Source organism: Excalfactoria chinensis, chromosome 2 (genome assembly GCF_039878825.1).
Source record: "Excalfactoria chinensis isolate bCotChi1 chromosome 2, bCotChi1.hap2, whole genome shotgun sequence".
In the NCBI taxonomy this organism is placed as follows: Eukaryota; Metazoa; Chordata; class Aves; order Galliformes; family Phasianidae; genus Excalfactoria; species Excalfactoria chinensis.
Window position 1 is genome coordinate 103,062,439 of NC_092826.1, and position 27,415 is coordinate 103,089,853.

Genomic DNA, 27,415 nt, shown 5'->3' on the forward strand with positions numbered 1-27,415 from the left:
CTCAGACATGAATTTGAAAAACAATTAAAAACCCCAAATGTAACCCAAAACATCTGGTCTTATTTGAAATTATAAATACTTCTTAATTTGTCATGACAGTTTTACATATCTTTTTTTAAACTTAGAATTAGCTGACCACAAAATCCTCAGAATCCGAAGGAAGTGCCTGAGTCTTAACACTAACATTACCCTATGCAGAGATCCCATCTTCCAGTTCCCAATCATTTTGACCCAGATTTCAAGAGGATCACCCATAAAATGCATCATACACAGTTCCTAAATATGAAGTGGACAGCTAATGGACAACTAAACAATTTCTTTAAACATCCAGTTTACAGCCTTCGAGCCATGCCAAATACAAGTCAAGTACTAGATCTGCCATGAGCAGGAAATGCATGTACTTCTTCCTTCCTCTGTGTATTTTGTTATACAGATTTGTTAACGTAACAAAATATCTGAGTAAGCCGCTAAAGTATCCTTTTGAGCGTAAGAGACACTGAAGCAAATATTGAGATGCTAAAACAAACACTGCTAATGGTTATTTTTCTTTCAGACAAAATACTGGGAGGGAAAAAAGAAAAAAAAAATCCACATCCATTTAAACTCAATTATTTCTTTAAAACTACCTTAAAATGCCACAACATACAATTCTATCACCTTCAGTGGAACTGATAGAGCAATGTCTCTCAGAAGCAAGCTCTTTCTTGCAACCGCTGAAGAAAATGAATCCATCTTCAGATAGTTTTAGAAACAAGAGGTATCTCAAATTATTTTAAACCCGTTTTGTATCCAGCTCTTTGCTCAACTACACACAGCATAAAATACAGTCAAGATATAAAGAATTCATGGTGACTGAAAAAAAGATACAGAATGAAGGGCACCACATCAGTCGGTAGCACAGTACTTTAAGGACTTTCAGTAGATTCAAGGCATAGTAGTCCATCTTTCAACTTTACAGCAGCACTGTATCATTCTCATTTTTACCATACTTTTATTCTGAACAGAGATGATTTAGATGGATGCAACCAGTGACTATTTACCCACAGTGAGATTAGGGATCAGACAATTAAAGGACAGTAAAATCCAGTACTCATGATACTTTACAAAATAAACTATGAATTTTCAGGCCACGGAAACCTACACACATAACTGCAATTTGACTAACACAGCACAACTTCTTCTTGAATAATCATAACAACTGACAATTCTCATGCCACTTAAAAAAATCAGAACCCACTAAAATTTCAAAAAGGTCTGCCTGGGATGGTGCAGGTGAAGCTTATTCGACAAGCAAGAAATCGTCCAAGTTACAAATATTCCTGATATACTGCATTCAACCAAGAGCAACACTCCACATCCAGAATACGACTTGCAGAGAACAAGTTATCAGAGTCAGAAGCTCCAAAACAGCATACAAAGCAACACACTTGCACCACTATTCTATTCCTTTTTGGTAACAAGAGACGAAATAGAACAAGATAAAATTATTGCAAAACTCATTAAGTTAATTATGTGAACTAGGAAGCAGAGGAGAAAAAAAATGAATAAATCAGAGGCACAAAATCCAAAAACAACCCAACACAGCAGCAATTAATTTTATTTTACAGCAGTGGGGCAACAAAGTCAGACCACAGGTACTGCAGGCTGACATAGTCAGAAGAATGCTATGCCTTTGCACGCCCCTTCCCCCAACTGACCCCAAATGTTAATGCAGACCCATAGAGTTCACTTACACGGCCATATCACAACTCTAAACTTTAAGTGAGAAGGAAGTTCTGAAGCCTTAGGCCTTCAGAAGTTGGTCCAAAATGATCAGACTCTCCCAATCCTTCAGTATGATTCCCTTCTAATTACACTACCACAACTTCTCCATTCATAGCTTCTCTCTCCACTGAAGTTCATTTTTGTTTATGCTTTCCACCTCCCCAAGCTGTCTAGTAGTATAAAGGAAACGTACATCCAAGATATCATTAGATTTCATGTTTTAAAACTGCTTACAAACATACCTGATATCATATACCTACAAAGCTTACAAGTGCCATCTTCAAAAGAGTATCTTATTCTGATGTTTTTACATGGTTTCTCAATGACCGTACTTCTTACTTCTAATCCTTTAATCAAAGTTGTTGTCATGGCAAACAAAATGGCACCAAAGCAAGACTTAATTGCACTGCCTTATTAAAAATAAATGTGTCTTGTATATATACACTGGACCGAGAAATATGTTTTCATCATTTAAAGGTAGCTGATATCTTTGAAACTTTATGCTGGAGATTGCCAGGTTAGTCACACTTATTAAGACAAATACATGCATTCTGGAACTTCATTAAAGTCAATTTTGTAAACACACAGTTCTATCTTACTCTTCAACAAAGACAAGGTTAGGATTGTTCAGTTCCACAATAACAACAACAAATAACAATCTATGCAAACTTATACAAGCTAGGCACCTAAATTGTTTGAAAATACATCCTGAAGTGTTCCTTATTAAGTGAAAGATTATTTATGTGTTACCAAACATGACCATCTCCTTACGAATTCCAGTCTAAATGAGGTCTGGCTGTGAACCAGCAAAAGAAGCTCAGAACAACTATGATTAATTTCCTCTCACTTTCTTCCATCAAACCATTTCCACATGTTACTACAGAGTTAGTATTCTTATACACTAATCTAATTACTTTCCATGAAGGGCATTCACAGCCATCTACAGTATGAAAAATAATCAGAAACAGGTAGAAACATGCACTTCTATTCAGACATCCGCACTCAAGCTATCTGTACCTATCGTAATGAACAGGCTTCAGCCATCCTCAGTAATTGCCTCTTAAATCAGCAGAATTGCTTCACTAAAAAAAGTTACCATTTCAAATTTATCAAACAAAAGCTTCAAAGAGAAATAAAACAAAAACTCAGTTATAAGATTAAGATAATTGCCATATTTAAATGGACCTTCATTTCACATTTCTTATATTGTAGAACTGAAGTGGGGAATATCTAATAAAGCAAAGTCATAGAACCATCTAAAGTTTCTTCCAATGTCCACTCAAAGTAGTTCACAGAAATAAAACACCACATTATTTTTTTCTTTTCCTTTTCTACAATTTCTATCCAGCTGTTGTCTAGGGCTACACTTCATCTTCTCTATTACCAAAACTTGTAATCTATAAGAAACCTTTTGAGTCAGCCAAGATGGAAGACAGAATATTTCTTCATATCCACTCCACTTAACCTACCTTGCAAAAACAAATTCTATTTGGATGACAAAGACTGGACAAAGTAATGACACAAACGATAAGCTACGAGTCCTATATGGAAGAACAGCTGCAAACTATGGTTTAGCTACACCTATACAGCTTACAACTAGTGCAATTCATAAGTGAGGCTGCCCACCCATTAGAGACCAAAGCTTGCTGGGTTATTAAGGAGCAAGAGTAAATCTTAATTGCTTTATTTAGAATTGTATTGAAAAAAAAAAAAAAAATTAATATTGAAGTTACCACGAGCACACCACCTCTTTTACTCCCCTTAAGGAGAGGTAGGCTGAAGTTCCTTCAGTGCAGATAGTAACACCAAACAGACCAATTCCAGTTGCCTCAATATGTTTGTACTGGCACATTCTAATTGCCTCAGGACAGCACTGGTTGAAATGTTAAACAAGCCTGGTGTAACACAGATACTGAATTTTATCATCAACCAGACAAAAAGAAAGCTAATTTGAACATGTGTGTTAAACACTACGAAAAAGGCTTGTATGCTAAACTTCACTTAATTTCCTTACAGTCTGTTTACCCAGCTGGCTAGGAATAACAGCAGAACTCACTACATTTGGACACGTTAATCTTAAACCAACACCAGGAAGGAAGAAGTTATAACTGTGTTTATTCCTAGCTGCAAAAGACGGGATGTTTAATCAGAAATTTAATATATACTTTGAACCAATGTTAATGAGCTGACACTATATTGTACATTGAACTGACTTCAAAGAGACAGGATTCCTTAAACAAATGTAATGTATATTTATGACACTCCTTAAGAAAAAGAAAACATTTCTCCTAACGAGGTCACCTTTATCAGTACATATTATCTGAGCAACTGGGGATAGGACATGTATAGCAGGACATGTCCGAGCCACAATTAGCTATAAAAAATGAAGATCACTGAGAGCTGAAATTGTTCCACAGAAAGAAAGATGCCACGTGTTAATTTCCATTCTTTCATATTTATTTACCTTTACAAATGTCAGTAAATACTGCTTTTATCTAATCAACAACATGCTAAATTCCAAACATTGCTCTGTGGGAAAAGTAAGATTTTGGAATGAAAATCAGTGAGATTCCCTTCAAAAAGACAGAACAAGGGGAATATCCTACTGCAATTACACAGTGCCTTGGAAACAGGATAACCACATATCTAGTCCAGGAAACTATTACAGCACACTAAACAGAAACGTCATTTAACATGCAGGGCAGATCTTGCCCTTGCATCAACCATCCAGATATTGAGCTTGGCCAAAAATGCAGCTGGGGGACACTTCTGGATAAAACTCAGTATTTGGTGAAAAACAGAAAAATCTGGAGAGGTGTGCATGCCTAATCCTTATCAGGAGGAATACGGCTGAGAATCTCTTTCAGAATCTGGCACATATAAGTGACCAGAATGATCTCTTTGAAAGTGCTTATTCTTATGATATGAAGAGGACAATTACCATTTAGGTAAGACAGGCCCCAAAACACTGACAAGTTTATATGCTGATAAAACAGAAGCTCCAATCAGAATCCTTCCTAGCAGACAATTCCCAGAACCATCACAAAATAAATACCTGACATTTCCTATCCATTAATCTAGCTTATGCACAATGAAAGATAAAAGCAAAAGTGATTTAGAACCCCTCAAACAGTAGTATCGTTATTTAATTACCTGCTTTAAGATTGAGATCACATAACCATTTGGCTAGTTTTACACTAAATTTGGTATTTCCTTTTGCTAATCAGGATGATTGGACCAGATGACCTTAGTGGTCTTTTCCGGCCTTAATGATTCTATGATATGGCAACCAGAGATTTAAATAATTCTGCCACAACATACACTAAGATTCTTCATTTTGAGCACCGCTGAATGCAATTTACATATACAATCATATGAATAATATGCATATGAAATACATGAAAAGATATATCTTTAAAATATGGGCAGATGCCCTATGTTGTTTTAGTGACAAAACAAATATTTACACATTTATTATAAAATAAAATGATCTTAAATAACTTAGACAGCTTTATGAATACATCTTCCATTTAAAATGGGCCTATGGATGGATCTATACTTAATGAAATTATTTTTCCATTCAACACATACTCAAAGATTCCATATGAAAGGATTAGATCAGTTTCCTATTTACCATTGTTCTATTACATTTTCAATCTATATGAATCTCTTAATCTTAAATGAAATAGTTGTGGAAGTGAATAAGTTGACATTTTTTTTCTTACTGAAAGTTATACTAATAGATTAAGAAGCCGTAATTTTCATCTTGTATCTGAATGGCAACCCCAGTATAAGATTTCACTATACAAACCTCTAGATGTCAGAGTATTCCACCTACAATAAGACTTCAGTCTCCTCATGGAATAACATAAAACAACCAATTCAACTGATCACAAATGATAGGCAAGAATACAGAGCAATGATTGCAATGATTACTTTTTTTACTTTCTCCTCTTCCATTTGCTCTTATATATCTTTCACAGTCTCACTACACAGAGATTAAGCACGCCCCTCCTAAAAAGCAGTGCATATTCCACCTTCTGCTCTCTTCAGTTTTACAGAAACTCATGTTATTTGAAGTGGGCCATGAAAGGATTCTAAGTTGGGACTATAATTCACCACTAGCAGACATTTTTATTATTTTTTGTTCTAACATTGAAGTCAATTGAACAGAACTGTAAAAGTCACTATAAAAAGCAAACAGTTCATCTATGGCAAATTATCATGAACAGTTACTCTACCATATGCTCCAATCTTCTTTTTTCTTTTTTTCAGCAGCCACAAAACATCCACACTCTCTTCATAAACACCAGCTCACCAACCAAACATCCAAGCCTGTTCTTGTGCTAAGATCTTGGCATACACTCTGCTAAGGAAAAGAAATTCAGAGGAGGCCTTAATTCAGCTCCTCATGCATATCTGACCTGCTCACACCCCTATAGGCACTTGAGACCCACTCCCCTGTGAGTTTTTCATTAGTCTCAGATCAATAACAGTGACACATAGTATCTCTAAATGTAAAGGAGGTACATGTTACGGACATCATGTGAAAGTGATCTCAGCAACCATTTTAGTACAGGAAGTTATGCTTTAAATTTATTTCCAGGATAACCTAACCCTACCTAAAAGAAAGTAAGATAAAAATTACTGTAGTCTTCCAGAAGCTAAAATCTGTGGGATTAAATCACCTTTTCAAAAAAGATTAAATATTAGTTGTATTAGGCACAGTTATTCTGGCTCTGTTAGCACAATGAGGAATGTAACAAAGAAAGGGAGGCTGCAATTTATGTTCCTTACTATGATTCATGTACTTCAGTTGGTTGAGTTGCACTCTTCCTAATGAATGCAATGACTCATCTAAGCCATTGAAATTGCAACTGTGAAATGACAGTTGTTTCTCTCCTTACCAGTGCTTTCCCACTGCCAAACACTACACTCTGCAAGGACAAAGACTTGAAGTAACAATACTTGAGTCTCCATTCTACAGAGAAAACAAATAAAGGCTTTACTGAGAAGGCTCTAACTTTCTATGGGGCCAATAATGCCAAAAGCAATGGAAACATTAGTATGTTTCTGATAGTGATCCATTACTACAGACTTGTAAAAAGAATGCATTGTAGAACTATTTCCCATACAACAGCAAAACCACACTAAGAATAGCAAGAGAAAAAAAAATAACAACAATCTAAACAGCTTAAGCATAAACACTGTATCATCATTTCAAGCCAAGAATGAAGACATTAACCTTATGAGGCTGCTGTGATTTCATAAAGACTACCTGTAAGTTTGTGGCTACACATCACTGTATCACTTTAGTGTAGAAGACTGGAATTCAAGCTTTCTGCCTTTTAACAAAGTTAAATCTAGATCACCTGCACATCTGCTGAGGGGACATTCACCTTCAAGGAGAAGTGAAAAGCTCTGCCCCTGAGAAAAAACAAACCCACAAACCAGGGCATGCTGGGGCCACACAGCATGCAGAAGTGGGCCAAGTTGGTCATCAAGTTGAATATAAATGAGGAATGTGCCCTGACAGCAAAGAAGACTAAAAGTATCTTAGGATGTATTAGGCCAGTGGGTCAAGAGGTGATCCTTCCCTTCTAGTGAGGACTGATGAATCAATACCTGGAGTGCTGTTAGTTCTCTGCTCCCTAGTACAAGAGAGAAATGGGCATACTGGAGAGGGACACAGAGATTGAAGTATCTTTCCCATATAGAAAAGCTGAGAAAGCTGGGACTACCTAAGGAAGGGAAGGCTCAAGGATGATCTCATCAGTTGATAATGCTGTGGAGTTCTTCCTCCTTAAAGATCTTCAACAGCTCCAGCATTATGTGTTCAACTAAAGGTATGCCAGTTTCCCTCAGAAACACTTCTGACTACTAGTATTCATCCTCTTAAACAGTGAGAAAAATTTCATTCTCATTTTCCATTAGTTTCTGAAGAACAGACAGCTTTCCAAATCTTTTTGAAAAAATAACTAGATACACTCTGAAGGGTTTCCTTTATATTCTGCAGTTGTATCTCAAAATCTTTTATTATTTTTGAACAGTAAATGAGGATTAATGCACACAGATTCAGTAGGATGTTCATACTTAAGAGTCTTACATCTGGAAATAGACAACTATTCTATAATCAAATCCTAGTTCTTCAACTAGTAAGAACACACTTTTATTATCATATTGATTAGATCCATCCACATGTCCATCTTTTCTTGAATAGAATCATAGAATCATAGAATCACTCAGGTTGGAAAAGACCTTGAAGATCATCAAGTCCAACCGCAGCCTAACCGGTAGCCTATCTCTTAAAAAAAAAAAAAAAAAAAAAAAAAAAAAGAAAAATACCACGAAACACAGAATCACAGAATCACAGAATTGTAGGGGTTGGAAGGGACCTCTAGAGATCATCGAGTCCAACCCCCCTGCCAAAGCAGGCTCCCTACACCACGTCGCACAGGTAGGCGTCCAGGCGGGTCTTGAATATCTCCAGAGAAGGAGACTCCACCACCTCCCTGGGCAGCCTGTTCCAGTGCTCCGTCACCCTCACCGTAAAGAAGTTCTTGCGCACATTCGTGCGGAACTTCCTATGCTGAAGTTTCAGCCCATTGCCCCTAGTCCTGTCCCCACACACTACTGAAAACAGACCAGCCTCGCCACTATGGCTCCCACACTTCAGGTATTTATAAACCTGGATCAAGTCCCCTCTCAGCCTTCTTTTCTCAAGGCTAAACAGACCCAGTTCCCTAAGTCTCTCCTCATAGGGGAGATGGTCCAGGCCCTTCACCATCTTTGTGGCCCTCCGCTGGACTCTTTCCAAGAGATCCCTGTCTTTTTTGTACTGGGGAGCCCAGAACTGGACACAGTATTCCAGATGAGGCCTCACCAGGGCAGAGTAGAGGGGGAGGATCACCTCCCTTGACGTGCTGGCTACTCTCTTTTTAATGCACCCCAGTATGCCATTGGCCTTTTTGGCTACAAGGGCACACTGCTGGCTCATGGCCAACCTGTCGTCCACCAGGACGCCCAGGTCCACAACAACAAACCTCTGCTAAATCATATCCCTGAGTAACACATCCAAACGGCTCTTAAACACATCCAGGGATGGCGATTCAACCACCTCCTTGGGGAGCCCATTCCAGTACCTAACCACCCTTTCTGTAAAGAAGTTCTTCCTAATATCCAACCTAAACTTGCCCTGGCGCAACTTGAGGCCATTTCCCCTCATCCTGTCACATGTCACTAGTGAGAAGAGACCTGCCCCACTCTCGCTGTAAGAACTTTTCAGGTACTGGAAAATGGCAATAAGGTCTCCCCTCAGCCTCCTCTTCCTCAGACTAAACAGTATAAAGAGACTTGGACATATTAAAGAAAGCTGTTACATATTTGATTTAGCCTAAAAGAACCATCCATAGGGAAGACGAGATATAAGTCCTTTATTGCACTACATATACATAAACAGCTAATTCATGATTCTCAAATAGGAAAAGAGTCTCAATGCCCTGCACTAAGAGGTTTCCAAAGGTCCCTGACTTGAGGGAAATAAAGGCAACTGACTCTGTCAAACCTAATAGCTTCGCAAGTGTCAGCAGACTATGCCTTGATATTTTTTTTACATTCAGAAAAGTTCAAGGGCTACTGAACATATTTTGGTCTTCATAATAGCCAAGCTCTTCAAAAGTTGTTTTCTTCTAACATTTTTATATAATACATCTAATATTCATTAATACACATTTTCACACTGGCATAAGGCAGAGGTTCCTAAACTACAGAACTCACTCCACCAATGGAATATAAATATACCACATCAACATGTTAATATGATGTCATCAGTCACAAGTGCCTGATAGAACAGAAAGAGATTCTAGAGTACAAAGAAAACAGAAAAACACAGATAGACAATGACTTCAGATGCCCTAGCATATAAATATGATTCAAATGCAGTACACCAAATACTGGTACAGCCTTTAGGGGTGGATAAAACTAGTCTTTGATTACAGCAAGGACAAATAATATTTAAAATATTTCATATGGGATGAAAACTGAGTAGGTAATAAGAAAACAAATGATGGTGCTTTGATAAGAACACTGAAAGAACAGAATAAAACTACTCCAACAGCACAATCCTGATGTAACTCAGAGGCAAGAAGACACTGAGCACAGAAGTGGCATTCTCTAGACAGAGAACTTACATTACCTGATTGTGTATGCGAATGACAGCCCATGAGACTGAGGAGCACTGTACATTAGTACTGACAATTATGCTTCGTTCAGATCCTTGCTATACCTGAGAATAATGACATTTAATAGTTTCCACAATCCACCTTTTTAGAATGTCATGCTGATTCAGCCCTTTCACTCCAGTAAGTGAACTATACTTCTATACTTTAAAAACAGTTTGTTAAATACAGTCTTTGACTAAATCATATGTTCAAAAAACTCTCAATGGCATGACTGACAGGTTCCTGTTAGTCTCTGCCTTCCTGGCTTTTTTTTTAGTTATGTTGTTTAAAATGCAATGCTGGCAAAGAGATATTGCTAGAGGCTTTGGACTGATGCCTTTGAAAGCTTCCACTTTTCTCAGCTTTTACTAGCAATAAAGAATTTTTTTCTAGAAGCATTTAATTTTAATGACAAAATTACCCAAAAACGTAAATGGAATTTAATTGGTTACAAAGTAATATTTTCAAATAATTGAGGAGTTGTTTGGGCTATTTAAGGTATAATTTATTAGTTCTGGAGAGGTTGCACTTTTGAATTCCTACAGGCAAATAACAAACTGATTAGTAAGAGTAATAAAGCAATTTATTTGTCTGACAATTGGCAACTAGAAGTGCAATAATTTACTTGATCAATTGCCATTTTCAGGAACATAAAAGCTTCTCATAATTATGTTATCTATATGGTATGCAGATGAACAACAATACAGCATTATCTCTATTACATTACTGACTAAATACGATGCTTCTGCCAGGTTTTGTACCTTCCTACATAAAGCAAAAGGAAGTAATTACTTTTTTGTACCGAAAGACTGAGGAATTTATCCTCTTCTAGACATGCAAAGAATTTGATTATAAAAATAACTGAAGATGCTAGTTTCCCCTCATCAAAATCTTTTTGATATTCAGAACCATGAGTGGAAGTTTGGAGAAAGAATCTTAGCCTTCCAGTCATGTAATTCTTCAAAATTCCATACTTGTCAAACAAAGATCACCACCCCACCTATCTGATGGGAAGCTTTGCCTTTTCACAGAATCACCAAGGTTGGAAAACACCTACAAGATCATCCAGTCCAACCATCCACCCATTACCAGTAGCTCTCACTAAACCATGTCCCTCAACACAACATCCAAACATTCCTTGAACAACTCCAGGATCAGTTACTCCACCTCCCCGGGCAGCCCATTCCACTGCCTGACCACTACTTCAGAGAAGCAGTATTTCCTAATGTCCAACCTGAACCTCCCCTGGCACAGCTTGAATCCATTCCCTCTAGACCTACCACCAGTTACACGAGAGAAGAGGCTGACCCCCAGCTTACAACAACCTCCCTTCAGGTAGGTTTTTGTTTTTGTAATATTTTTTTAAATTAATTTATTTTTTTTTTACATAAGATGAAGGTCTCCTCACGCTCCCTGGTTCAATTTCTCTATTGGCTAACATCAGCAGCTAACAGATTATGGAGTCCAGTTTTCTGAATGCCTAGCTTCGCTGAATTCAGTGGCTCTAAGCCAGCACAGGAAGCCATGGTAGAGCCAATAAATACTACACATGTTTCTAACACCATACAATGGGAAAAAAAAAGATTAAGAAAAATGCATGAGAACACTTTTATAAGATAAGTGATGCCTCAGCAGTTTAGGCATAGAAATATTTATTAGTCAGAAGTTCAGATGTACTAAAATATACTGCCTTGAGGATGTCAATTGACATTGCCTTGATTCCCTATTGTTTTACTAAAAATGTCTTATATCCAATTAAAAACAGGAAAAATATTACTTTAAAATTACAAGTTCAAGTACAATCAAACAAGAATATTTCTATAGTTCCCACTAAAAACATTAAAAAAAAAAAAAATGCTTAATGGGATATCATATACCATACATGCATATAGACACCTAAACACACATACACACACTCAGAAAACAGCTATTCTCATTTCAACTCATCATCAGTAAAACTAACCCCATTCTTCTACAACTCAAGAATCTCATTTAAAACAGATTTACAATGGGGATCAATGTATTATATAGTCTTTGGCAGATAATTCTGGAAAGCTATTCTGTGCTAAATGAGAAAGGTCAAAAACCTTGTTAAGATTCTACCAGAATTAAAATTTTAATGACTGGAAACTTACACTCCGAATCACTGAAAGCTATAAATTAGAGTTTCTATTTTATTTACATTTCTAATGAAGCCAACTTACAAAAATACAAACCAACTGCTAGCAAAATATATTTAGATTTCTAACAATGTTCTGTGAGACCTTACATGATTTAATTCTCATAATAATTTTTTAATAGTGGTACATTCCCCTTCAACGCTGTGAGCTTTCAAAAAAAAAAACTTTACTGCCAATGTTGCAAATCATCTGTCTACTTATCTTTTACCTCATTTCCTGAAAGAGACTAGCAGTGGTAATTTCCATACATTTCTAATACTCAAACACTTTTACCTCATTTATTTACTATAAATCATTTCAGTTCTAAGGGATATTTAATGGTTATCTTGTCCTACTCCTCTGCAATGCAAGGGGACACCTACAGCTAGTTTAGGTTGTTCAATGCCCTGTTGAGCCTGACCTTGAATGTCTCCATGGACGGACTTCCACCACCTCTGGACAATCTGTTCCACTGCTTCACCATCCTTATTGTAAAAAACTTCTTTCTTACATACAATCTAAATCTCCCATTGTAGTTTGAAACCATTTCCCTTTGTCACAACACAACCACAACAGACCTTGTGAAAGTATCTACACCCATCTTTCTCATACTCCCCCCGCCACCTTTTAGATATTGAAAGGTCATAATCAGATCTTCCTGAAGCCTTCTCTTCTCCAGGCTCAGCCTGTCTTTGTAGGAGAGATGTTCCATCCCTTGGATCATTTTTCTGGCCCTCCTCTGGATGCACTCCAACAGATCCATGTCTCCTCTGTACCAAGGGCTCTACATTTGAACACAATACTCTAGGTGAGCTCTCACCAGTGCAGAGTAGAGGGACAGAATCACCTCCCTGAACCTGCTGGCCATGCTCCTTCAATGCATCTCAGAATATGATCAGCTTTCTTTGCTGCAAGGACACATTGCCAGCTCACATTCAGTTTACTATCCACCAGTACCTCTAAGTCCTTCTTGGCAGAACTGTGCTGCATCCTTTTGTTCCCCAGCTAGTACTGATAGTAGGTGTTGGCACAACCCAGGTGTAAGACGTAGGCTTTGCTGAACTTCATGAGGTTCTCTGCTCAAGCCTTTTGTAACAAAAAGGAAAGTGCAGCAATGACAGCAGAGCAGCAAAGTCCTAGGCTGCAGCAAGTGAGGGGGCACAGAAATAAATGAAAGAAGATGCTTATCTTCAGAAGGCCTTAGGCATGCAGGGTTCTCCAGCAAGACAAGCTTGCTCCCACTGCCACCTCTTAAGTGAGGTCTGGGAAGAAGTGGATCCTGGCTCCATCCCTTCCAGTCACTCAAGTGCACTGCATGTACCTGACCTCCCTTGGGTTGGCCCTACTTTCCTAGCAGGTGCTCAACCACAGTTCAGGCTGTGTCTTAGCATTCTGCTACACCTTTCCAGGTCTCTCTGGATGGCATCCTGTCCTTCAGGCACATCATCTGCACCACATAGCTTGGTGTTACGCACAAACTTCCTGAGCAAGTACTCAATTCCACTATCAATGTCATTCTCACCAGCCAGTTAATTCACTAGATCCTCTTGCTGGTAGGGCCTTTAACAAATTTACCATTCTACTTGCGTAACAACTTCTATAAATTGCTGATTAATTCAGTATCCTACTGATAGTCTCTGTGACAATAATTATTTTTTCATGACAGGTAATCTTTGAGGCATTAAAAAATGTCACACACACACACACCCCACCCCTCATCTTATTTTTCTGCATAACAAGGCTTCCAAATCTAAAATCAACGTAATACACTAATGCAATTCCAAGAGAAATCCTTATTTTACTATCAAGAGCTTATGCTGTATACTACATTGTAATCGGGTTATCTAGATTTACCCGTGATAGAGGCTGCTGCCCCTAGAAGGGGGGAAATGAACAAAAACAATGGCAGCAATCTAAGGAAAGAACTTATTTTACTAAATACGAATGACACAATATGATACAATATAACTACAACTACTAAATCAAACAAGGCAGAGAAAGAGAGAAAAAGAGTCCCCGAGAACCGGGGGCCTACTGCGATCTCTAGGCGACAGGCTGGAACGTTGCTGATAGAGGGAGACGGCAGGGATGGAGCGCTCCAAAGCGATAGACAGAGTGAAAAGAAGGACGTTCCAGCCTGGGAGCGAGATTATATATGTGTCCTCCTCCTCTGGTGATTCGTCTCTGGCCACGTTGTCCCCTGGGATATGTAGATTCCTCCAAGAGCTGAGTACTCGGGTATGCTGCCATTCCACAGATCTGGAGCATGAACCTTCCACACTTCCGCATACCCTCTGTTACATTTCCACATACCCTCTGTTACACTTCCACATACCCTCTATTACACTTCCACATACCCTCTGTTACACTTCCACATACCCTCTGTTACACTTTCTTATACCACCAAAACAGTTTACCACTATTTGTACCCTCAGTTAATGATTCATACCGCACATGATGTCATGATGTAGAATATTGACAGCACAAAACCATGACATACATACAAGTCTCTCAGAGTTGCTTTGTTGTATAGTACATACCCCATACTCTTTAGCAGCCATCACCACTTTTCGAAGAATGTCTTCTTCAACGAATGGTCTCACAGCATCATGGATAATCACTACTTCTGGTTTCTGGAGCAGACAGTTGGAAAATTCATTTTCTGAAAATAATTTCAGTCCATTGAAAATTGATCGGTGACGAGTTATTCCACCTTCTGCTACTGTAACTCTTTGGTGGCCATATTTTTCGATGATAGACTTCATTGTTTCAATATTTTCAGGAGAGACCACCACAACAATGTCAGATATCCAGCTGACCCTAGAAGAAACAGAATAAAAACAGAGGGAATTAATAACTAAAGACATCTCCATGAGATAAGAATATTGAAGATACTGAAAGAAATTGAAGCTGGTTAAATAATCTCTCAGTATTCCCAAGTGCATATTTATTCATGTATTAGCATACTACCCCTAAAGAGGGAGCAAAGCTACATGAGAGGATCTCTACTGATACACAGATGTCAGTCAAAGTAAGTGGAATTCTGGGGAGGGACTTCCTTTCAACAAGCAGCTTGCAGAAATAAAAACTTAAGACAATTCTTTGAAAAGACTTCAAAAAAGTTCTTATTCAAGCCTCACTCCTACCTTCCACTTTTACTTCTAAATCAATCACCCGCCAGTTACTTTAGTTCCCTCTAAAATGCAGTCTCAATTAATTGGTACATTCTGGGATTTGGAATTCTCTGAGTTCTAATGTTGAGTACACTATGGACCAATTGTATAAGAGGAAGGAAGCAAGAGGTTCATGAAAAGCTCTAAAACAAAGGTCACTACAAAGACAGGAATGTCCAACAATTCGCAATCTATCTAGATTGCAAATAGTCAAAATTATAACATGCTGATAGTTTGAAAATATGTATATGTGCAAAGGTTTCTACTCTATAAAGCTACCAAAGTGCAAAAACAGCTATGTGAGATGCCACTACAATATAAAAGCATGTTTTTAAATCAAGCTTCTAATGACAGCATCAGCCTAGCTTTAATACAGGTGTGGGGAGTAAAGAATCCACAATATTAAAAGCAATCATAACTGCAGTTATGTTAGGCTGAAATCACACTTGTGTCAGAGTACCTAAGAATAAAAAGTAAAGTCGCATGCATCATATTGCACATCAAAATAATGCACATATCGCCATTCAAATGCAGCTACTTGGCTCTTTATACTAAATGCTATGTAGAAGGCATCCAAAAACAAGGATTTCAAATTATTTCTGTTTCTCCACAGAGAACAGAGGAAGTTTTTGGTTTTTCTGCTTGTTTTTATCATGACTGACGAGAAATTCATCAGGTAACCAATGATTTCAACAATTTACTATTTACAACACTTATGGGGAGCCTACACATTCAGCTCTGAAGAGAAACATTATGGTACATTCTTACAAGGAAAACTAGCAAAGCTATTGAGATTATCTTGCAGATATAAGATGCACTGAAGTACTTGAATACATGCAGTATTTAACAATAGTCAAAAATGTATTGTTCTTTAGGAATACGAATGCTCAATCTGTTGTTTTTTGCAATAAAGCCTAAGAAGGCAATACCTAGGAACTACCCTTACTCCAAAAGCAAAGTCACCTGTGATACAAACCACTTCGCTGTAATCAGTGAAACAACACAGCATCTTCAGCCTTTTGTACATTTTGTGGGGCTTTTTTGTGACTAATAGAATTCCATGAAAAATTATTTTAATGGATTTTAAAATAACTACTAAAAATAAAATAAATCACAGTGTTGTTAAACTTCTTTAAAAGAAAAGTATTTGTTCTTACATTCATTTTATTACAACAAAGGCAGAAAATACAGCCAAACCAACACATTCTCAGCATTTCATAAGTATTGAAGTTGTATAAATGTAAAACATAATGTCAGATGGTTTCAAGTTTCATTTCGACTTGTCTCTCGCCACAGGTTCATCAAAAGGTTTGCAACTCTCTGAAATGAATACTGGCACAGTCCTGCACTGAGCCACACAATGTAACACTTCTGCATGACTTCAACTCCAAACTAAGGCAGACTAATCCCAGTTTGTCTTTTGAATACTGAGAATCAGGCATTTAAATATAGCAAACTCAAGAAGATGAATTTCACATTAACCAAAAATCAGAGCTGTGCGCTCCTCTTTTTAGAGCAGCCATAGAACAGCAGCGTAGAGAAGGCATTCTGCACATTCACCAGTGACTGCGGAAGAACACCAGCATTTCCATTCTGGACCCAAATAAAACAGATTGTAATGCAACTGAGTAGTACACAGCATCTTCTGAGAGCTACAAAGTACTGGCTAGCCCGTGATAGATAGATCTGTGCACAAAGGAGCTGGAATGGCTCAAGGCCTTTACTGGTACAGTACACTGGGAAGTGACAGGATGCGGTCAGAGCTCCACCCTGTGTCTGCATGAACACATTTAGAAACCCAAGCCTGTCCTCAAATTCATTCTGGACTAATATCCTATCATTAGAGCTAGGATTTGGAGATGCAACGTATTTCTCTAGAAGTATACAGGCTGAATTGATTAGACAAAGCTTGTGCTTTGAAGCCTAAAGTGACCCATCAAAACTGACTTACAATACTGATGAAACATACTAATACAAGCTAGAAATTCCACATGAATGATTACTGCGTATCCTCTGGTCATCACCTACTGAAGTTTAAAAGATCAGCCACACCAACTGCTTAGGGAGAAAGCATATTGCTTCAGTAAGTTACAAATGACAAGAGTTCATACTGGCTGATCTAGAACTCAAAGGAGCTCTTTAACTCCGCAACAGTTTGAGCTATTACACCTTTTTGCAACAGTCCACAGAAGAAATAACCACTAAGTTATTCTATACACAGCAGCCTCAGGTACAAATGTGACTTCAAGGTTTAACCCTTTATTAACTTACTCAGATACAAATCAATGCTGAGTCAAATCTAGACTCTAGACTGTAGCTACTCACTTCAAACTGAAACTCCTGAGATGGGCAGCTATGTCAGAGAAACAAGGCCGGAGCCCGGCAGCCACTGCTCAGATGGTTCTAGGAGTTAGAATACAATCTTTCACTACAATTAAAACTCTTCAGACACAGAGGACAATTATTATGTTACTTCTGTTGATTCTACTATTTAAGCATCAACAAGAAAAAGAGCTTTCAGGAACAGAACACACATGAAGAATGCAAGCACCATTTTGGGGGGGGGGATTGTTTGCTCTCTCCCATTTTTCCCCAAATCTCCACAAGTTTTATTACAACCTTAGTCATATCGTTAAAATAAATGTATTTTTACAGCCCAGAATGGAAGCAGGAAGAACTTTAAAGCATGAGAAGTTTCATGGATACAAGAAAAATCTGAGCACCTTGTATAAAGTTGATAACCACTTTTTTCCTGAAGGACTAAATTGGTGTTCCTTATTGCCCAGGAAAGATAAAGACACGCTCATAGAGCTTGAATAACTGGATTATTTGCTATCTTTTTTTTTTTTTTTTTTTTTTTTTTTTTTTTTTTTTTAATCATAAGCAATTTCAAGAGTAACATGAACAAACAGAATCATAGAATCATAGAATTACCCAGGTTGGAAAAGACCTTGAAGATCATCAAGTCCAACCGCAGCCTAACCAGTACCCCATCTCTAAAAAAACCTCTGCTAAATCATATCCCTGAGTACCACATCCAAACGGCTCTTAAACACATCCAGGGATGGTGATTCAACCACCTCCCTGGGGAGCCCATTCCAGTACCTAACTACCCTTTCTGTAAAGAAGTTCTTCCTAATATCCAACCTGAACTTGCCCTGACGCAACTTAAGGCCATTTCCCCTCGACCTGTCACTTGTCACTAGTGAGAAGAGACCTGCCCCACTCTCACTGTAAGAACCTTTCAGGTACTGGCAGACGGCAATAAGGTCTCCCATCAGCCTCCTTTTCCCCAGACTAAACAGCCCCAGCTTCCTTAGCCTCTCCTCGTAGGGCTGATTCTCCAAGCCCTTCACGAGCCTCGTTGCCCTTCTCTGGACCTGCTCCAGTACTTCCATGTCTTTCTTGTGCTGAGGTGCCCAAAACTGGACACAGTACTCGAGAGTTCTGTTCTCAATAGAATGGAGTTCTATTGAGCTAGATATATGTAACAAAAAATGCAGTTGTGTGACCCGGAGAGACAGGGAGCGTACACCACGCAAGCAGAAAAAAAATACTTGGCAAACAAAGTATAGAAGACACTTCCGAAGAGGTGATTATTTTGAAGCTTCCCTCAGGTGATGTTTTTTTGACATCAAGCCACCTGTTTTATGAGACTACACTGCAACAAACAAAGCTGTCTGAAACCCTTATGGGAAAAAAATGTGTTCTGCCAGTAAATATGTTAACTCTGCTTTCCTCTTTCATAATTCTCGCTGTACTTCCAGTGACTGGTGAATTATGAGCACGGTAAGAATAACAGCAGCTTACTTCTCCCACAGTTTTATATCAACCTTTACCCCACCCTTTTTTTTTCTTCTCTGTAGCTTTAGTAAAGTTCCTCAATAGTGCACACACAGAGCTGAGATTCCTCCCTGCATTAGGAAAGGAACTGGGAATGTTCCACTCCAAAAAAAAATCCACAAGAGAATTAAAACAAAGGAAGAATCTATACAGAAGCAGAAAGGAGGACTATAGTCCTGTTGGACTTGATGCAAAAGCCTCGCATAGTTCAGCAAAAGCAGAAACAAATTCAATGTGGGGGGGAAAAAAAATAGACATTTCCCTAATAGACTTAATCTTTTTATCCCCAGGGTAGGACCTTACCTTCCTACCAATGCTACTGTATTGGTTAATAAAAACAATCCTTCCTCCTTACATAGTTTTTTTTTCCCCTCATCTCCTCTTCCTAAGGGCATTATCTTTGATTATTATTGGCAAGCCAACCTTTTACATTCCATGATCCTATACAACAGGAAGCAACTCTTAGCTATTCATTCATGTCTACTCTTGTCTTGTCTGACAGTTTTTCTACATCAATATTTAAGATGCTTTCTCCTTTTGGCTGTCTAAAATTCTTTTTTCTCATCATTTTTAAAAGGGACATAAAAATCACCTGCAAACTCTTGGTTTGTTCATGTATTTCTGCCTGTACATTGTCGTATTCTTTCAAATCAAAAAAGCTTAAAAATAGCTACAGGATCTGAGATAACCAGAAGCTCAATTAAAAGTTATTATATGTTAATGAGTAAATGATTTATTCAATTACAGCAGGTAAACGACAGCAAGAAATAGCATCAAGCTAAACACAGAAAATCTGCCTCTTCCAGGTTATGTGACAAACTGCAGTTCCTCAGTGTTACGTTTTTGTGCTCACATTCACAGAATAAGAAAAAGCTACCTCCTTTGCAGTTTCAGAGTCAGAAACAACTGACAGAAAATGAGTCCTTCCAAGCTTTAGATTGTATCTATTCCTAGCTCCCCATACACACGCATACCAGGCAACACTAATTCAGTGCAGAGATGGAAGAAAGCTCCTATGACTGGCAACAGCTACTACACTCCTAGAGCCAGGAGAAAGCAGTAGGTTACTACTCATAATCAAGTTTGGATCTCGTTCTTCTTTGGACCATACAACTTGAATGCACTCTAATTTTTTGCAGCTTTAGGACATAAATATAACGCTGTTGCTCAAAGAATTGCTATTTTCCCAGAGCTTACTGGCAGCAAAAACTAAAAGGTTTTTTGTTTTTGTTGCTTTTAAATAAATAAATAAATAAATAAAAATGAATGTTTATCTTCCTATGAATATTGTTTCCCTCCCAAACCACCACACTCTGTTCTCTTTTCCAGGTCTCCAGTATACAGTGTATTCTTCTTCTCTGTAGATTTCCGTGACATTTTGGCAGAAGCTATAGCTGTGACAAGCTTTGGACTGGAAGTTTTGCTTTTCTGATGTTTTTAGCTTTGTGACTGAGTGCTATTAAAAATTAAAGAAAACAAGCAATATTTCTTTCATAAAGTAACGAGTGACCCGAGGGAAGCCTCCCTGTGTGGGAATGGAAAAAAATAGTTCCAGTTTTGATGTTCCATAAGTTTCCATAAGTTCATAACTTTGGAAGATGCTGGCAATTCCATTTCATTTCACCACCTTCTCCTCCCTATTTCTTCTCTCTAAAAACGGGAGGTTTGTTTTTCTACAAGTTACTTCAAAACATCCAGAATACATCTGACACTCCACTACCTGCAGTGTTTCAAACGATTCCGGATACATGATGTTAAAATTAACTGTCAGCCCCATGCCTGGAACTCAGTCTTACTAAAGAAGAAAAGTCTGACTGCTAAGAAATCCTATTGCTTAAAATCTTTGCTCCAACATAAACAGAGAAAAGTCACACACATGGTCCCATACTGCAGGTACCAGCTTCTAATCTGGTAACCACAACTTAAAGCCAAAGATGCAGTTAAGTGCCTTCTGGTCAGGGCACTGCATCTCGGAATGTAATGGTGAAGTGTGGTGATATAGGCAGTGGTTGTATGTGGAAAACTGATCTTTCTTTTCAAGGCCTTCAGACTATACTGATCCCACCCTCCAATAGATGAAGCAGGTGAGACCTTTTGTTGAGGCTCTGGAAAGCACTGAGACCATCTCCAAGTGCAACAGTAGGTTCGTCACCCATCAAGCCAGCCAATACAGCTGCAGATCTCAAGCTTCAAAGCTGAGTGCTTTAAACAGATTCGTCAGAAGTTGAAGAATGCTGTGCAGCTCCAAGGCAACAATGCAGGACACCATAGAGCACACTGGACTCCAGTTCAGGGGCCCCACTGGGCCTGGGGAAGCACACAGTTTTCCTCAGGTGAGCCTGCCCGTTGTCAGCTCAGAACAGCCATACGCACGCTGACCTATGCTGGGCCTGGGTGCGTTCAGACACACTATAATTTACTGCACGTTTTAGCAGGATAAGGAGGGTACCAAGGAAACGCAAAAGCAAAGCCTCCGAGGGGCAGATCCCAGGGAGACCGGTCTGCAGAAGGCCGAGAAGAGCCGGCAGTCTCTTCTCAAGGGAAGTGGCCGGGGAAAGGAAGGAGGAGAAGGCCCGCAGGGCGCAGGAAAGGACGGCCCTTCGCCTGCCTCATTACCTCTCCATGGCCCGCACTGTGTAGCTGACGAGCGGCCTCCCCTGCACGGTGCAGAACTGCTTGGGGGTGGCACCACCCAGGCGCTCACCGCTCCCGCCCGCCGGCAGCACGGCTGCCACCGCCTTCACCGTGGGCCCCATCTCGCAGCCGCCGGGCTCCATCGCCGCTCCTGGCCCCTCCGCCCGCCCCCCAGCAGCGAGATCTCGGCCGCACGGCGCAAAGCCCGCCTCGTTTATTTGTTCGCGACGCCCGCAATCCAAAGAATCTAGCGCGCGTCCGCCCGCCTCCGGCGGCGACCAGGCCCTACTCCTCGCCCACCCCGCGCTAAGCGAGGCTCCGTGTGCCCAGGCAGCCCCGCAGCGCGCACCTCGGGCTCGGTGCGGGGAAAGGAGGAAAATCACCCGCTCGCACCGGGCGCGTTAAAAAAGTGGAAACAGCACAGGGCAGACATAGTGAACGTTGTCCCTTTAAATGCGCAGCGAGACGGTAGTTCCCCGCAGCGCATGCGCGACCGGGCTGCCCTGCACAGGCCGGCGGCCGACGGCGCTTCTAGCAGGGGATAAAGGCAGGGCAGCACACTCTTAAGCTCTGGCGTTACTGGAAAAGAAAAGTCAGTCTTATATCCAGACTGTGCCAAAGGAGCCAGAGGTTTTAGAGTTTGTAGGTCTGTTTTGATCTAATTCATGTTTTTTGAGATGTTTCCTTGCTTAGAGCTTTTCGTGTTTCTCCGAGTTGTGTCAAGAGGAACCCAAGTGGAACATAGATGGAGACTTCTGTGAGGAATGTCAGACTGAGCAGTCTGAAAATAATGAATAAAATAAATAAAAATAAAAAGCAGCATGAAAAGCAGCTTGTTAAGTGCCAGGTGGGCTGCTTTGCCAGGGTGTCATGGGTTAACCTAAAATCTACCTGCACCCATGACAGGGGAAATAGACGGCCTGCAGGGCCACTATCCCAAAAGGAAAAAAAGAAAAAGGGTCAGATGTGAGCTGGGGTGAAATGATGGTATGAGATACACAGAATCACAGAATGACCTGGGTTGGAAGGGACCTCAAGGATCATGAAGCTCCAACCCCCCCTGCCTGGCAGGGCCACCAAACTTCCATGTTCACTAGATCAGGTTGCCCAGGGCCCCATCCAACCTGGCCTTCAATACCTCCAGGGATGGGGCATCCACAACCACCCTGGGCAGCCTGTTCCAGGACCTCACCACTCTCCTAGTAAAGAACTTCCCCCTAACATCCAACCTGAATCTTCCCTCTTTCAACTTAAAACTGTTTCCCCTTGTCCTACTATTGTCAGCCCTTTCAAAGAGTTTACACCCCTCCTGATTACAGGTACCCCTCAGGTACTGAAAGGCTGCAATGAGGTCACCCCGCAGCCTTCTTTTCTCCAGGCTGAACAAGCCCAGCTCCCTCAGCCTGTCCTCATAGGGCAGGTGCTCCAGCCCCTTGACCATCTTCGTGGCCCTCCTCTGGACCCTCTCCAACAGCTCTATGTCTTTCTTGTACTGAGGGCTCCATACCTGGACACAGTATTCCAGATTGGGCCTCACAAGAGCAGAGTAAAGAGGGAGAATCACCTCCCTATCCCTACTGGCCACCCCTCTCCTGATGTAGCCCAGGATACCATTTGCTTTCCAAGCTGCAAGAGCACACTGCTGGCTAATGTTAAGTTTCTTATCCACCAGAAATTGCAGAGGCATTGTAAGCAGGAGTCATCCAATGGAAATGATGCCTGCTGGCAAAAGTAGAATTCGCTGTCATTATTGGTACCTACAGTAGTAGGAGGATCATGAGAAATTGTATGATGCAATGGAAACGTAACGCGCTTTGCATGCAGAGGTGTTTTGACAGTTAAGACAATGAACAGAAATCACATCAACTAGCACCATGCAATGGAACATGGGAGGGACTGGTGACAAACAAAGGAAATGGACATATAAAAGACGGGAAGGAATGTGTGTGCTGAGTAACTTTGGAATAGGGACCCCTTGCATCACTGAAAACATTAACTGAAAGTTGAACTGACAGCTTCTGCTCTCATCTTCAGGGCTGTTACTCATGGGGGATTTTTCTTAGAAAATCCTTAGCTGAGGAGCAATAATCATCTGGTGCTTTTCATTTTCGGTAGGCCTTATATTTTATCATCTTTGAAAGTGTCTTTATCTACAGCTAATTTCAAAGCGCTTACATCCATTTGTATGTTCTCTTTTTTCAGAACTTTGGAATTTGTTTTGACTCCTTTCCTCCGTGCAGATTGCCATGCATTCAGCATCACTTCTTTGTTACCAGGTAGCCAAAATGAACTTTTCTCCTTCAGGTAGGCTCGTCCAGTACTGACGCTCATTACATAGATTATTATGAGTTCTTTTCTTGCAGCCATTCTATGCAAACACGCTTACGGCAGATCTTTATGCAACATTTCCACTTTTTTTATTATTATTTTCTTTTTCTTTTTTTTTTCCAGACATTCTGAATTCCTGCCCTGTGTCTTCATACTTCAGTTCATGAGGAGCACAGTCGTTACTCTAGACAAGTGTAGCTTATCTGGCAGATTTTTTTTTCTTGTTTGTATTGCTGTCCTCAGCAAAGTAAGCTCTTTTTTTGTTCCCATGACTCCTCCAACTGTACATTACTTCTGAGGAGTAAGTAAGCAGGAGTTTCCCTAACACAGAATCCCTTCAGAATTATTTTCCCCATTTTGACATTCTGATTTTGCATGGAAAAGTTGGTTCTGTTCTTGTTCTTATGCCCATTTTCCTTATTATGTTAGGTGGATGAGGCTTGATCTGTCCTGAAGAAGTTACTTACCTCTTGTGTAGGGCAGGAGTTTGTATGTTCATTTTCTAGCGTGTATTTTTTAACTTCTCTAGGTAGTTTGTTAAGTACGAAACTTCTCTGTTTCTGTCTTTCAAAACTTCACACAATGCAGCTATTCTAGTAGTGAAAAACACCTCCTTCTCAGCCTTGTCTCAGGAACAATTGTGACAGAGGGCATGTCCCTTAGATGTGATGTCGTGAGCGTAGGAGACAGAAATGCTAAATAAGTTAGTGCCTTGGATGTTGGCTTTGACATTCTGGTCTGAGAGGTACCTCCGATGTTTTTGTAATCAGGAATCAGTACTCTTGTTCTGGGTTGACAGTGCAACCTTGAGTAGTTTCTTCAGTAAACCCTTCAGTACACAGATTCCCGTAGTCTTGGTTATACAATGAATTTTATTGCTATTTCTCCATGAATTTTATTTTCTTAGACAATGACTAAGAAGGAAGAGTTTATTTGATATACTTATCAATTTATACTGCCTTTGCAGTAAAACTTTGATAGCAACATGCAGTGAAACACAATAGTATTTTGTGATTACATAATTTGCTTCAGTACCATTCCATTTTACATTTTTATTAACTTAATCATAGGATTTCTGTGTCCAATGGAGACTCATATATAAACATTTGAAGTCGGATAAAAGGTAAATTGCTGGATATTGAGATAACAATTTTATACCTTATTTTTTTTTCAATGAAGAGAAATGAAGGCAATCTTTTTGACTTACAGCAAATAAAGAGCAGTTTAATCCATCATTTCTGTGCAGGGGTATAACAGCCGAAACCACAATGCTAGTTTGCAATTATGCGGTATATTTGCCATATGTTTGAAAAGTTAGTTGTTTTTTTTTTCCTTTTCTATTGAAGAAAGAAAAGATGTGCAAATTGAGATGAAATGCCAGAGGAGAAATTAGCGTGAAAATGTGAAAATGCTTCTGTGACTGAAACTCATTGTAGTGTTTATGGGGGATGTTAAGTGAGAATTAAATTATTGGACTGATAGAACGATTTGTTTATTTTTTCTTGTAAAAAAGAAGAAGTTCAGTTTCTTGATTAAAAGCTGCAAGTAAATCCTCTGTAGGTGTGGTATAAATTAACCGAGAAATTGTCTCTCCCTTTTTAAAAGTCATTTCTAAGCTCTTAAAATGTTTTGTTTTTAATTTGGTCCAAGTTGGGTGAATTTACCTTTTCTTCACCAGCAGCAAGGTTCACAGTTGTGTGTTTCAATGGAAGTGCATGCAGCCAAGGGAACATTTGGCAAATTAAAGTGAATTGTAAAAGCAAAATTATGGAAAACCCCAAAATGTTATTAAACAAACAAACAAACCTACTAGTATAGAAGTGCAAGAATTATAAAAGAGCATAAAACAAAAAATACTTAAATTCTGAGATCCATTCTTGCAGCAAATTTGATATCCACAACATTCTGAGTGGTGAGTGTTGTAGGATTTTGGCCAGAACTTTGTGTCTGCCCAATTGCATTTCTCTGATTTTATACAGATATATAACAGTTATCACTTTTATGGTGGCTTGCCATCAGATACAAGTTGAGAACAGTAAGTCAGTATTCTCCAGAGACAACTTCTGTTTAAGTAGAATAGCAATCTTAAGCTTCTTTAAGTCACTAGTAACTGCAATTGTTGGAGTCAGTGTTCACAAAGAAAAGAAATGGGGCTTTTGCCTATCTGGATTGATTAGAAGAACATTAGAAAGAAATGGCAGTATTTCTGAGCTTATTTTGGGTGTCTATTGCTATCTGTAGCACTTTACACCACATCTCAAAGAGTTACAGTTTCATCATCCTTTCTATATCTGTATAATTTGCATATGAAAAAAAAGAGAAAATATGGCATCTGGGCAGACTTTTTTTTTTTTTTTTTTCCCAGATATTTTACTGTTTATTCTGTTTGATCACTATAAAAAGTAATCATGTAAAAGTTGTCTTTTATGTCCTCCACAATCTTCTGTTTGCTGCCTGCAACTAAGGCCTAGTCAGCCATTAGGTTTGTCCTTTTGAACTGACTTGCTACTTCACTGTTTCAGTCTTACTTGCTTAACAGCTATCTCAAAGTGTTTTTACTGGGGTGACAGTGCTTTTCAAGTCACAGTGTCACAGGAATCATTGCTTGAGGCAATGCAATAGTGAGGGTAATGTTGAAAAAGGCAAAACAGTTTTCCCTCCAAATCATAATTAGTAAGTTGGAATTCTTACCTTATTTGTGTTGGCATATTTCTACATGTGTATTTTTACAAATACCATTGCAAAGAGTTATTTTTGCTCTTAGATTCTTTGGTGAAAGATGCTATAGATATGCAGAATATTTGCATAAGCTTTATGCTATTTATTTTCTTCTACTGCTGTGTAGAGTTGAGATCAAAACATCTATTCAGCAAGGGAGTTACACAAGTACATAACATGAATGATGTAAATAGTTGGCTATCAAATATCAAAGAGTGCTTATATGCCTAATATACTCTGTACATAGAATTACCTATAGATCAGATCTGCAAAGGAAATTATAAGTGCTATTGCCATCAGATCTGCGAATGAAGTTTTAAGTGCTTTTGCCTTCATGCACAGGTCTGCAAAGTGTTCTTGATATATGGCTTGATCTTTCACAAAACAATATAAATCATAGAGTCACAGAATCACAGAATGGCCTGGGTTGAAAAGGTCTACAGTGATCATCCAGTTTCAACTCCCCTGCTGTGTGCAGGGTTACCAACCACCAGACCAGGCTGCCTAGAGCCACCTCTAGCCTGGCCTTGAATGCCTCCAGGGATGGGGCATCCACAACCTCCTTGGGCAACCTGTA

At 39.3% G+C, this 27,415-nt stretch overlaps 1 protein-coding gene across 1 annotated transcript in view; it reads right to left on the minus strand.

Moving 5' to 3' along the window:
• The window catches only part of CRPPA (CDP-L-ribitol pyrophosphorylase A), a 104,761-nt gene extending 82,647 nt beyond the window's left edge, over positions 1-22,114 (minus strand). Inside the window, exons 1-2 of the mRNA XM_072329079.1 lie at positions 21,775-22,114; positions 14,683-14,962 (exon numbers count right to left, since the gene is read on the minus strand). Coding sequence (XP_072185180.1) covers positions 14,683-14,962; positions 21,775-21,935 — 441 coding nt within the window. The 5' untranslated portion in view covers positions 21,936-22,114. The remainder of the gene's footprint in view (positions 1-14,682; positions 14,963-21,774) is intronic.
• Positions 22,115-27,415: the final 5,301 nt, after the last annotated feature.